At 40.8% G+C, this 13,824-nt stretch overlaps 1 protein-coding gene across 5 annotated transcripts in view; it reads left to right on the top strand.

Moving 5' to 3' along the window:
• The window catches only part of LOC132823687 (Fanconi anemia group A protein-like), a 105,258-nt gene that overhangs the window by 15,912 nt on the left and 75,522 nt on the right, over positions 1 to 13,824 (top strand). For all 5 annotated transcript variants that reach the window (XM_060837650.1, XM_060837648.1, XM_060837647.1 and 2 more), the window contains 5 exons: positions 3,716 to 3,798; positions 7,486 to 7,519; positions 8,551 to 8,620; positions 10,870 to 10,982; positions 13,409 to 13,485. In XM_060837650.1, the coding sequence (XP_060693633.1) occupies positions 3,716 to 3,798; positions 7,486 to 7,519; positions 8,551 to 8,620; positions 10,870 to 10,982; positions 13,409 to 13,485 (377 nt within the window). The remainder of the gene's footprint in view (positions 1 to 3,715; positions 3,799 to 7,485; positions 7,520 to 8,550; positions 8,621 to 10,869; positions 10,983 to 13,408; positions 13,486 to 13,824) is intronic.

Here is a 13,824-nt window from a genome sequence, read left to right as displayed (position 1 = left end):
TGGCAAGGTGCTCATCCTCATCGAGAATGTGTTGCAGGTTATAAAGATCATAGCGTAGTTTCTCTGCTCTGGGGAAGTACTGGACAATGAAGGGTACCCTATCAGCCATGTCCCATGTCATTCTGGTTTCTTGCTGTGGCACATCGGAACTGGCAATCAATTGGTTGAGCATCATATCCTGTTCTCATGAGGACGTCCTTCAAGAATTCATCAGGCGAATGAGAGTCTGTGAATTCTTCCAAAGTATCAACAATGTTCCCAGCGAGACAACCAACAAACCGGAACAGTCGTCACAGAGAGCCGTAGTGGAGTGACCAAAGTTAGACCCCTTCAGAGGACAGCTGCCCTGGGCTTGACATATATGCTCAGGAAATGTGTAAATGCCAGATTTATCAACTGCACCCACAAGGTGGAACAACATGTCACCTGATCACAATGCAACACCATCCATGCTCACAAAACCAATCACAACATTGTCATCAAACCAGCAGCTAATGGAGGTGCCATCGTCATTCAGAATAGAACGGACTATTACAAGCAAGTGTACGACAACCTTACAACCAGGAACACTACAGGAAGCTACCAGCCAATCCATCCAAAGAACGCACCTGAGCACCGAACAGATTGATCAAGACGTTTGATCCAGTCCTTCAGAGTTCACTATGCATTCTCATCCCATGTACTTCTCGCATAGGGGACTTCTACTGCCTAACCATGACACACAAAGACAACACACCTGGTCGTCCCCTCATATCAGGCAGTTGGACCCTGTGTGAGAACCTCTCTGGCTATGTTGAGGGCATCTTGAAACCCATTGTACAGGGGACCTCCAGCTTCTGTCATGACACTTCTGATTTTGTTACAGAAACTCAGCACCCACAGACCAGTCAAACCGGGAACATTCCTCCATCACAATGAACATTTCGGCACTCTACACCAGCATCCCCCATATGACGGCATCATGGCAACAGCCTCAGTACTCAATATCAACAACGACCAATCTCTAGGCACCATCCTACAACTCATCCACTTCATCCTCGACCACAACGTCTTCACCTTTGACAACCAGTTCTTCACTCAGACACTGAACAGCCATGGAAACCAAATTTTAATGCACAAGTTTGAACAAGATTTCTTTGCTGCACAGGACCTCCAACCTGCACAATATTGATGACATTTTATTCCTCTGATGCAGCAGGATAAAGTAGGCTGGAGTCAAGTGTAGAAAAATGGCAAATGGAGTTTAATCTGGACAAATGCAAGGTGATTTATTTTAGAAGGTCTAATACAGGAGGTAAGTATACACTACATGGCAGAATGTTTAGAAGCGTCAATATGCAGAGGGACCTAGGCATAAGGTCCTCAGTTCCATGAAAGTAGCAAAACCAGTAGATAAGATGGTCGAAAAGGCATATGGTATGCATGCCTTCATCGGTCAGGGCCTTGAGTATAAAGATTGACAAGTCAGCTGTATATAACTTTAGTTTGGCCGCATTTAGAATATTGTGCATGGTCCTGGTCACCAAACAAGAAGGATGGAGAGGGTACAGAAATGGATTACCAGGATGTTGCCTGCTTCAGAGGATATTAAATATGAGAAGAGATTGGACGATCTTTGTTTGTTTCCACTTGTATGTCGAAGGATGAAGGGGTGACCTGAGAAGTTTACAAAATTATGAGAGGCATGGATAGAATGAATAGTAGGAGTCTTTTTTTTTTCCCCCCAGAGTAGGCATGTCAATTACTAGGGGACATAGGTTTTAAGATAAAAAGGGGTAAGTTTAAAGGAGATGTGAGAGACAAGGTTTTTAAACAGAGGGTGGTAATTGCCACTGCCAGACGAGGTGGTGAGGGTGGATACAACTGCAACATTTTGAGGCACCTTGATAGATATATGAATAGGCAGGGAGTAGAGGGATATGTGCCACATAGAGGCAAAAGGTCTTTTGTTTAGAAATGTTTCAGCACTGTCTTGGCAGGCTGAGGGCCTTCCTCCTGTCCTCATTGTTGATACTTTGGAAGAATTCACAGACTCTCATTTGCCTGATGAATTCTTGAAGGACGTCCTCATGAGAACAGGATACGACGCTCAACCAATTGATTGCCAGTTCCGATGTGCCACAGCAAGAAACCAGAATGACATGGGACATGGCTGATAGGGTACCCTTCATTGTCCAGTACTTCCCCAGAGCAGAGAAACTACGCTATGATCTTTATAACCTGCAACACATTCTCGATGAGGATGAGCACCTTGCCAAGACCTTCCCTACGCCTCCACTTCTCGCCTTTAAACAACCGCCAAACCTTAAAAAGACCATTGTTTGCAGCAAACTGTCCAGCCTTCAGGATAAAGTGTTCAATCAGAACACTTTACAACCCTGTCATGGCAACCACAGCAAGACATGTTAGTGTGTTGACATGGATAGTACCATTACACTTGGGTCAAAACTCACCATGTATGTGGCAGATATTCATGTGACTTGGCCAACATTGTCTATCTCATACATTGCTGGCAAGGATGTTCTTTGTTCTAAATTCGAATAAGTGAAAAAGTAGTTTTGTGCTGTAAAATGGAGCTGGTCAACTGAACTGCTGAAGCTGAAATAAAGCCAAGAACTACAAACGATGGAGATCTGAAACAAAAACAGAAATTGCTGGAGAAGCTCAGCAGCTCCAGCAACCTTTGTGGAGACTAAAACAGCTAAAGTTTTGAGTCCTGTGACCCTTCTTCAGAACCAAAGAACAGAGCTTTTCTGAAGACTGTTACAGGACTCAAAACGTTAACTCTGTTTTCTCTCCACAGATGTTGTCTGAGCTGCTCCAGCAATTTCAGTTTTTGGTTTGTTACCCTAAGAGTGTGTGCCTTCTTGCAATTTCCTTGTCCCCACCTTCTGTCGATTCCTCTCTTCCACTTCTTCACTTCCATCTACAGAACCCACTTGGACCTGCCAAATGGAACCTTGAATCCAGCAAAATGTAGCCCCTTCCCAGCCTTGGCAAAAGATGGCCAGCCTCCAATAAGCTGCACCCCCAGTGACTCCCTCAGTGCTTAATGTTAAACAAATATCGCACTTCAACTTTGGAAATTGTGCTCTGCCACAGACTTTGGGACTACGTTCCCAATGGCACGACAGCTAAAGAAACGAGTAAATGTTGACATATTTGTAGACTGCAGCGTTTGAGAAATATCTTTGCCATTGACTCAGTAATGTTGAATGATGTACAAATGAAATCAAAGCAATCTATTGCATTCTGCTTTCCTCGTGAGTTTGCTAATTATGGCCTGGCTTCTAGATAGGGTGCCTTCATCCATCATCAGGAAAGATCTCATGGCAGATGAAGCAAGAAGTTTTATTGGTGCTTGTTAATGTGTCCAGGTGATTAAGGGTTGTATTACGATACTATCTGTTGTCATCAGTTTTAGATTGTTGAATTCTGATGCTATTTATCCATACGCAATAATGTATCTTAATTGCTTTTCAAATAGCATTCATGAATGCAAAGAATAGAACTAATAATTGTAGTAAGTGAATAACAATAAAGGCAAGGAATATTCGGCAGGCCTGCACAACTCAAACATGTCCCCCACTTCATGGACATCTGATTCTACATTGCCAGCACTTCCTGCTGATTTGCAACACTATCTTCATAGAGATTGCATTTTTGATTGTCTGTTTCTCCATTGTGGTCAATAAAAATTGTTTTGTCTTTTCAGATCTTGTGATTGTCTTGGTCAGAAATGCATTTCAAAAAGTAAATATTGTGGAATCTGACCCTAAGGTACAGCACTTAACACAGGTGGGGATGATTCATTTGCTGTCTTTATTTAGACACAGAGTTACTAACAGAGGTTTGCAATGTTTTGGATGTTGCAACTTTGTAAATATAGATTATGCTCATTAGGACGGAGAGTTTTACCTCCATTCAGTAGATGTGCAGAGTACCCTTGTTAAGCTGGTAATTTCTCTGTATCCTTCCAGTACCAGTACCAATACCAGTACCTTTCAGTTAAAATAGGAACATAGATACAGGAGGTATGCATTCAGCCCCTTGAAGTTGAACCCATTCAGTTAGATCATGGCTGACCTGTGACCTAACTCCGTATACCTGCCTTTGGCCCATATCCCGATAAACCTTTGGCTTAACAAAAATTATCTACCTCTGATTTAAAATTAGCACATTCGAAAGAGAGTGTATTTAAATTTTATCTTGCCATTGATCTTTCAATAAATAAATTATCATCTCTGTAGAGGTCAAAGGAGAAATTCAGACATCTGTAAGAATAACATGCAAAATTTCATATTTGAACAATGTCTGCCATGAAATGACAAAAGCACAATAATGGCTAAACAGTGTTTTCTTTAGCAGGTGTTAGGCAGGGAGTTTCAGGATTTCAACCCAGTGACACAGGATGGACAGTGATATTTTTCCAGTCAGGGTGATCAGTGGCTTGGAAGGGAGCTTGCAGGTGGTGGTGTTTCCATGTATCTGCTGCTCTTGTTCTTTTTGATGGTTGTGGTCATCGGTTTGGAAGATGCTCTCTAAGACCCTTGGCAGATTTCTGCAGTACCCACTGTCGATGGTACACACTGCTGCTGCTGCTGAGGCAGTGAATATTTGTGAATGTGCTACCAATCAAGGGAACATCCTTTTTCCTGGTTGGTGCCAAGCTTCCTGAGTGTTGTTGAAGCTGCACCCATCCAGGCAAGTGGGGACCATCCAGGCAAGTGGGGAGTATTCCATCACACTCCTGACTTATGCCTTGTAGATGGTTGACAGGCTTTGTGGAGTCAGGAGATGAGGTACACGCTGCAAGTTTCCTAACCTCTGATCTGCCCTTGTAATTGACTTGTCCTCTATGAGAAATCCTGTCTGCTCTACCAAGTCCCTCATTATTTTGTACAATTCAATGAAGCCTTCCAGCCTCCTCCATAAGAAGGAAATTAACTGTACTCTATTTGATACTTCCTGCAATTATCAAGCCCTGGAAATCGTCTCCTAAATTTCAACTGTACTGTCTTTAGAATAAATATACCCTTTCTGTAAAGTGGTGACCAGACGGTGCGCACAACTCCAGTTGTGCCTACCTGTGTTTTGTTAAGGTCTGGTATTACATACATCCTCTTGTATTCAGCATTACCCCTAATGAAGGAATTATTGCATATGTCATCTTTACACCTTATCTACCTGTCCTGCCAACTTCCAGGACACATAGAACATTTTTAGATTAGATTACTTAGTGTGGAAACAGGCCCTTCGGCCCAACAAGTCTACACCAACCCGCCGAAGCGCAACCCACCCATACCCCTACATTTACCCCTTACCTAACACTACGGGCAATTTAGCATGGCCAATTCACCTGACCTGCACATCTCCACATGGAAGGAAATCGGAGCACCCGGAGGAAACCCACGCAGACACGGGGAGAACGTGCAAACTCCACAAGTCAGTCGCCTGAGGTGGGAATTGAACCTGGGTCTTTGGCGCTGTGAGGCAGCAGTGCTAACCACTGTGCCACCGTGCCGCCCATTTTTTTTTTTAAACATTACAACACAGTAGAGGCCCTTCGGCCCTCGATGTTGTGCTATCATACCAATCTGAAGCCCATCTAACCTACACTATTCCATGTTCGTCCATATGCTTGTCCAATGACGACTTAATGTATTCAAAGTTGGCGAATCTACTATCGTTGCAGGCAAAGCATTCCATACCCTTACTACTCTCTGAATAAAGAAACTACCTCTGACATCTGTCTTATATCTATCACCCCTCAATTTAAAGCTATGCCCCCTCGTGCTCACCATCACCATACTTGGAAAAAGGCTCTCCCTGTTCACCCTATCTAACCCTCTGATTATCTTATATGTCCCTATTAAGTCACCTCTCAACCTTCTTCTCTCCAACAGAAACAGCCTCAAGTCCCTCAGCCTTTCCTCATAAGACCTTCCCTCCATACCAGGCAACATCCTAGTAAATTTCCTCTGCACCCTTTCCAAACCTTCCACATCCTTTTTATAATGCGGTGACCAGAACTGTACACAGTATTCCAAGTGTGGCCGTACCAGAGCTTTGTACAGCTGTAGCATAGCCTCATGGTTCCAGAACTCGATCCCTCTATTAATAAAAGCTAAAAGACTGTATGCCTTCTTAACAACCCTGTCAACCTGGGTGACAGATTTCAAGGATCTGTGTACATGGACACTGAGATCTCTCTGCTCATCTACACTACCAAGAATCTTACCATTAGCCCAGTACTTTGCATTCCGGTTACTCTGAACAAAGTGAATCACCTCTCACCTGTCCGCATTAAACTCCATTTGCCGCCTCTCAGCCCAGCTCTGCAGCTTATCTACGTCTCTCTGTAACCTACAACATCCTTCGTCACTATCCACCAACCTGTGGACATGCGTTCCAAAATTTTTCACCTCCCCCACTCTCCTTTGCATTTTCTTGCTATGTTTGCCTTCTCTGGATTGAATTGCATTTGTCACTTTTCCGCCCATTCAACCAAACCATTGGTATCATTGCTGTAGTCAACAGCCAGCCTCTTCACTATTAAATACACAACCAATTTTTTGTGTTGCCTGCAAACCTCTCCATCATGTCTGCCATTTTTAAGTTTAAATCATTAAAATGTACCACTAACTGCAAGGGGCCTCAGACTAAGCCCTGTGGCACATCACATTTCAATGGAGACTGCTTTCCATTTGCAGAAATGTAATTCAACCGTTAGCCTTTGTTTCCTGTCTCTGAGACAATTTTGGATTCAACTTTCCACAATCCTCTGAATCCCATTGGCTTTAATCTTTCTGAACAATCTGCCATGTGGGACCTTGTTAACTGCCTTGGTAAACCATGTGGACCAAATCCACTGCATTTCCCTCCTCAATCGTTGTTACTTTCTAAACAAACTTCAATTAAATTAGTAAGAAATTACTTTCTTTATTAAATCATGCTGACTGACTATCCCTTATTAATCTGTGCCTTTTCAAGGAATAGGTAAACCTACCTGTCAATGTTAACTCTAGTAATTTGCTGGTCTCTTCAGTCAGATTGACTGACCAATGATTATTTAACCTATCCTCCGCACACTTTTGGCATAATACTAAAACATAATACTAAATCATCTGATACCTCACTTGTGTCTGACTCAGTCAGACATGACACCATTGTCACATTTCCCCCTCCCTTTTTTGTTGTAGGTACTTGAAATGGCTGGTCTTCCATTGCTAACTTCAGAAATAAACTTTGGTACACTTGAAATAGTGTACTAATCTTGATTAATCCTTCACTTCCCAGAATTGGGACAACTGAAGAAACATATTCTATTCACTTTTTTTCTGCACTGTAACTTAATAATGGCCAGGATAAAAATCATGATTAAGAAAAATGTCTTCTATAGGAAAACTGCAAATCTTTGGTAAAGTTTATATTTTCAAATTGTACTGCTTTACTGAATGGTCTTACCTTTCTCTTCACAAACAGATCTGTTTCACAGTGTTGGGTAAAATGATTCCATGTAAGTAAAGTTCATTCACTACAGATACGTATTGTGATTTGGAGAGCTGGCAATTCAATAACTGTAATGTTTGATGTAAATGACGTTGTCTCTCTGGCTGTAATTGATTGTTAATGATCTATTGAACAAGGTTTTTTGAAAATTGCAATAACGAGAGAAATTGACATGGAACAGGTCAGTCACGCTAAAATTAAGTGATGAGAATGGGCACTTTGTCTTATGAGAAAAGGTTAGACAGGTCAGCCTTGTTTCTGCTGGTGTTTAGAAGAGTATGAAATTACCTGATTGAAATATATACAATTCTGAGAGGCCTTGACAGGGTGCACGTGAAAAAGATGTCATCTGTGGAAGCTTCTGAAACTAGGAGCTACTTTCAAAAGCAGAGGTTGTCCCTTTAATACAGGCATTCAGCTTTTTATTTCAGAGAGTCATGAGTTCTTGGAACTGTCTTTCTCAAATTATGGTGGATTTGAATATTTGTATGGTAAAGGGAGAAAGATTCTTGACGTGGAAGAAGAATCCCAATGGTATGGAAGCAGGCCATTCAACCCATTGAGGCCACACTGACCCTCTGAAGAACATCCCACCCAGACTCACCCTATTTCCGTAACCCTGTGTTTTCTATGACCAATCCACCGAGCCTGTACATCCCTGGACACTGGGCAATTTGGCATGGCCAATCCACCTAACCTGCACATTTTTGAACTGTGGGAGGAAACTGCAGCATCCAGAGTAAATCCAATTCAACATGGGAAGAATGTGCTAACCCCATGTAGACAGTCGTCAGACGATAGAATCGAACCTGGGTCCCTTGGCACTGTGAGGCAGCAGTGCTAACCATTGACCCACCCATTCTTCATAAGCAAGTGGATGAAAGGTTATTCATAAATGTAATCAAATAAATTATTGAATGGTGGAGCAGGTTAGAGGGATGAATGACCTAGTGTTGGTCCTATGTCATATATTTGTATGTTGTTATTATTAAAGCGTGATTCCTGTATCCTCATCAGGGTGTCTTTTCTTTTTTCAAGATTTACTGGACACTGTTTGGAATGAAGGAGAAAAAGAACACTCTGCTGAACAGAAAACAACAATTTTCTGGTACACTACATGGAAATGGCTACACATTCTCTAATTTGTTCTTAAGTGCTGAAAGAAATTCACTTGAAGTTGCGGCTTGGTTCTAAGTTAAACAGAGCTTTAAGAAATTTCTTTCTTTTTTTTCCCTCTTTTCCAATATTTTTGGCTTTGCCTCAGCTAAGTGAACACACAATAGAGATTGAAACATTAATTTTCTTGGTCTGAATAACATACAAGGCCACAAAACAAAGGTCTGAGTTAAATAGGACCATATGACCTGTTGACCTTGACAACTGTTGTCGGGCTTCAAGTCTGTTTTCCATCTGTTCCTCCTGTCATTTGCTTCTATGAGAAATCAAAAATGGACATCAGCCTCAAATGTATTCAATGATGGAGCATTCACAACCATCTGGGGTCATGAATCCCAAAGATGCACAGTCCTTTTGAATGTAGACATTTCTCCTCATCCAAGTCCTAAATGATTGGCCAATGGTCTTGATGCAGTGTCCCTTTGTCTCGATTTCCCAGGCAGTGGAAGCAAGCTTATTTTATAAAAATAACCTCTGTGGTATTTGGCTGTCTCTGACATTTATTGCCAATTCCTAAGTTGGTTGATTGTGTCTCTCAGCCATTTCTGAGACAATTATGTGTCAACCACATTGCAGTGAGTCTGGAGTCATGTTTAGGCCGGACCAGATAAGAACAACAGATTTCCTTCCGTAAAATACATTAGTGAACTGGATGGGGTTTTATGACAAGCAGCAGTATTGGTCGCTATTAGATTAGCTTTTAGTTCCAGATCTTTTATTAACTTCAAATCCAACCATGGCAGATTGTGAAATTCAAACTCATGTCCCAGAAACGGGAGTCTGAGTTCTGGGTTACTAGTCCAATGACATCACCATCCGAGTACTGCCTCTCCCAATATATACCCTATCAAGCTGTTCATAATCTTGAATGTTTCAGTAAAATTACCTCTCAATCTTCTGAATGCCAGGGAATGTAACCCTAATTATGGCAGCTTCTCATTATGGGAATGAACATGAGGGCTGATGGAAACAAAAACAGAAATTGCTGGAAAATGTCAGCAAGTTTAGCGGATTTTGTGTTGAGAAATTAAGAGTTAATGTTTCACTTCTGAAGAAGGGTCACTGGACCCAAAGCATCTGATTTCTCTCCACAGATGCTGTCACATCTGCTGAGATTTTCCAGCAGTTTCTGTTTTGTTTCAGATTTCCAGCATCTGCAGTTCTTTAGGTTTTTTTGAAGGCTGAATGGATGCTTTTTGGTTCCTTGAGTTTTCTTATTAACCTTGTGCACAGTGCCAAGGCATAGATGCAGAACTTGTGATCTTCCTGCATCTGCATCAGTAGTAATAGGGCATGTAAAATTTGGCATCACATCAAGATTTGGGTGGATTGATCTTGTATTACAGTTTTTGAATAACTTTTATTTGATTGTCCATTAAAAGAGCAGGCATATATCTGTCAAGGTAAAGTTGCAGTAGTCCTACCAGACCATTAGACATGCTCTCTCATTCAACATCGCTGGTGGTTTAATCTGAGGGTCACCATGCCTCAGGAGAGATTCAGAAGGAGAGTCCTTCATGATAATCTGAGCTGGTGTGGGAATTGAACCCAAGCTGTTGGCATCAGACTGCATCGCAAACCAGCCATCCAGCAGCCAGAGCAGATCAAAAATGGTACATTCCGAAATAGTCCTTAGTAGAGTAGTTTGATTTGAAGGAAATATCTTCTTGTGTTTAAATTTGTATGTGATTTAAACATAAAGCCATGCCTGTTGGAATAGCAGTCATTCAATATTAAATTGCCAGTTCATTCATTACCCTTGGTGATTAAGAATGAGGTGTAAGTGTCTAGAATTGAGGGATGTGAGGGTCATTGTAGATAAAGATGGTCATTCCATATTTTGTGCTGTGTTGTACGCACAGTTTACTTGAAATTATTTTGGAAAACTTCATTAATATAGCAGGAGTCAATACTTAAAACTGGCCTAAAATAAAACTACAATCTGAGAATGTGGGAAATCTGAAACCAACAAAAACAGAAATTGCTAAAGTAACTGAGTGGGCCTAGCAGCATCAGTGGAAAGGTCACTGGACTTCAAATGGTTCGTTTTATCTCCACAGATGCAGACAGATTGCTGGTCTTGCAATTTATTTCCATTGTACAACTTTGGTAATGAACTTTGAAATTGCTCATGGCCAATATGTCACTTATTAATCATTTTTATTGATTTCTTTTTCACAGGCTGGATATGTTTGACGTGACATTGTTTCATGGTGCCATCTCTCTGGATTCCCTAAAACAATTCTTCTACCACACACTGACACAGATTCTGACCTACAATCCTGTGCTCGAAGGTAACAATAAGTAACATCAACATATTCAACAACATTGTCTTTTAAGGTCACTCAAATTATATGATATCTCTGTATATTATGATGTCAGATTACCTTTGCCATTCTTTGTGCATTTCACAAATGTTATTTTAATTTTCCCTGTGCAATAATGAAAGACAGTATGGATTACTTTAGAAAATGTCTTTCTTCTATTGTGCTTGAATCTTTAGTCAGGGGAATGAATCTGCACAGCAATGTCTCCAGTGATAAAATGGATAGTGTTCTTTGGTGGCATATTATCTTCAATTATCATGAAAGAAGTAGTTTTGCATTATTGCATTACTGTAGAAATTACTTTTTTATTTAAAAAATTGGGGCAATTTTAAATTGCATATCTGGAATTTCAGGCTGGATTGGCCACATTTCTGCTACGGGGTAAAAACATTGACTGCAGATGCTGGAAACCAGATTCTGGATTAGTGGTGCTGGAAGACTGATCCACATTACTGCTATTTCAACCTGCTCAGCAGTGTTCAATCACAAGTGTGTCAACTTCAAATTTCCACATTATTACAAAATGTTTGAGGTTTCAAAACAAAATTCTCCTCTCCAATCCAGAGAGAAATAATACTGTGCATTTATGTTACAAATAATTTGGCAAAATACCTGAGATTTCAATGGAGGCTGGAAAGATTAGTTAATTATTACATGGATCTTCTTGGGAGCTAAATACACATCAGTAAAGATCCAGTGGAAACCGTGTGGCTTTGGTACTGCAATGGCAGGTGTCTATTCAAGTTATTCTAAGATTTTATTCTTTCATATTACCCCTGTCACTCTCTAGAAGAAAAAATAGTTTAAATTGCACAAATTATATCAAGTTAAATCATATTCAAATAGGCTGCTATTGATTGTTTGAGGGTGGGGAGCTGGTCAATGCAACTAAAGACTAAATGAAAGATGCAATTTCTCCCTTCTACCACTACTCATTAGACCCTGATAACCACATGACTACCTTTATTTAATTGCAAAAATATACATTATTCATAAATTATCTTTGTGTATACACAGATACTAAAGCAGTTCTGTACAATCTTTGCATGTAAAGAACAAGCATTGGAATTTGACATGCCCTGCAATTGCAAAATCAAAGCCATTACCTACTCATGCAGGACATTATTTACATACATTTTGAGCCACTGAGAGAGTCTGATAACTGAATGCACCCTCCATTGTATTTTGGCAGAAAGATCTTAAACGGTAATCTTTCCCACTGCGCCTTGCGGCAGCTATCCCAAGCTTTAGTGCATCCCTCAGCACGTAGACCCGGACCCTGGAATGTGCCAGTCAGCAACACTCAGTTATGGTTAACTTTTTTTAAAGGAAGACCAACAAGTTTTCCGCAGACCAACGAGTGCTTTTCGCTAAATTTATGGTTTTTCAGGTGCAGTCGATGTTTGTCTTGGTGTGCATCCCGGCTACAACGCATTGAGCGTAATGTCCTATGTCATGGAGTGGTTCGGGTCGCACCTCAACAAAAGCCCCTGCACCTCTCTCCAAACTATCTTTATGTAGGCACATTCCAGAAGGAGATGTATGGCAGTCTCTTTTCCAGTACGGATGCTTCGAGGGCAGCATGCAATGGTGCACAGAGACCGGGCACACATTAAGGATCTGATGGACAGTATCCTTCTCGTCACCAGCCAAGCTATGTCTTGATGCTTGTTGGAAAGTTCTGATGATGAGAGATTCTGCCAACTGAGAGGTCTACTCAGGGAAATGTGTGACAGGGTAACCATATGACTCCCCAGCAATCGCATTGCAGTGTTGTGATATGGAACTATCAATGTAGGTTCAAGGTGAATCTCTGGTTTCTGCTGAGTTACCATTTCACTATGATGGTGAGTTTGGCTGTATCAGAGTTGGCTGAGGGTGGAAAAAAAGTCAGTCAGCAATTTCTTTTGCTACTCTCTCTTTAATATTATTGGGTAACTTCATTTGTAAGATCTCCTTATAAATATGGTGTGAAACCCATACTTGGAAGCAAACTCCCCTATGATGTTCCCCAATGGGTCAGTAGCCCAGCACCACCCATTGTTTAGCTAGTGTATGAAGAGTGTCAGTCTGGTTGAGAGATCCAGAGGAGACCACCAGCAACTATCTACTTTGTACCAAAGCCAGAATCATCACCTGCAAAGGAAAGAAAAGCCACTTAAAAGGGGTGCCCATTAAACTATGGAGACTAGGTGTCTCTGTTGTTCTTAACCTGGGGATGAATCTTGTATGTCTGATCATCACAAATGGTTAACTGGTTAAAGGTGTTAATTAATTATTTCTCTGGTAGTTTATTCTGTGAACAGCAAAACAGTAAATATGCTTGCTCAAGTACCAAGAAGGTTGGTTCTAAATAAAAATTCAGTCAACATTTTGTTTTCTTTCATTTACAGCATCTGATGCAATTCGCAGGCAGGGAGAATGGTGTTTTGCTAAAAGTAAGCCACTTTTAGTAACCTTATACAGAAAGGTAATTGATTTTGAATATAATTGTATTTCTATAAATTGTACTGAGGTCAAATGCATGAACCAAAATGTACTTCAGTTGTGTTGGTTCCCTTTTGTTCATAGAAGAAAGGATATATTCTGCTGTCTGCTTTGATAGGATCTCAAATCTATGCTCACTGAATTCCTAATTTTCAGCTGAGTAATTTCAATTTAATGAAACACCTTTTCTTATTTTGTCCTTTCTCAGAATAAAAGGTTAAGTGTGTTTTTCACTAAATTAAAATTACTCAATTATTAAGTGCTTTTTCTTTCTTGACCGTTTCACTTTGGGACGAGGGGCCGGCTTTGCACCTTTGAGCTA

This window comes from Hemiscyllium ocellatum, chromosome 17, assembly GCF_020745735.1.
Source record: "Hemiscyllium ocellatum isolate sHemOce1 chromosome 17, sHemOce1.pat.X.cur, whole genome shotgun sequence".
In the NCBI taxonomy this organism is placed as follows: Eukaryota; Metazoa; Chordata; class Chondrichthyes; order Orectolobiformes; family Hemiscylliidae; genus Hemiscyllium; species Hemiscyllium ocellatum.
The sequence above is the reverse complement of the archived record's forward strand: the minus strand, read 5'-3'. Positions and strand labels throughout refer to the sequence as shown.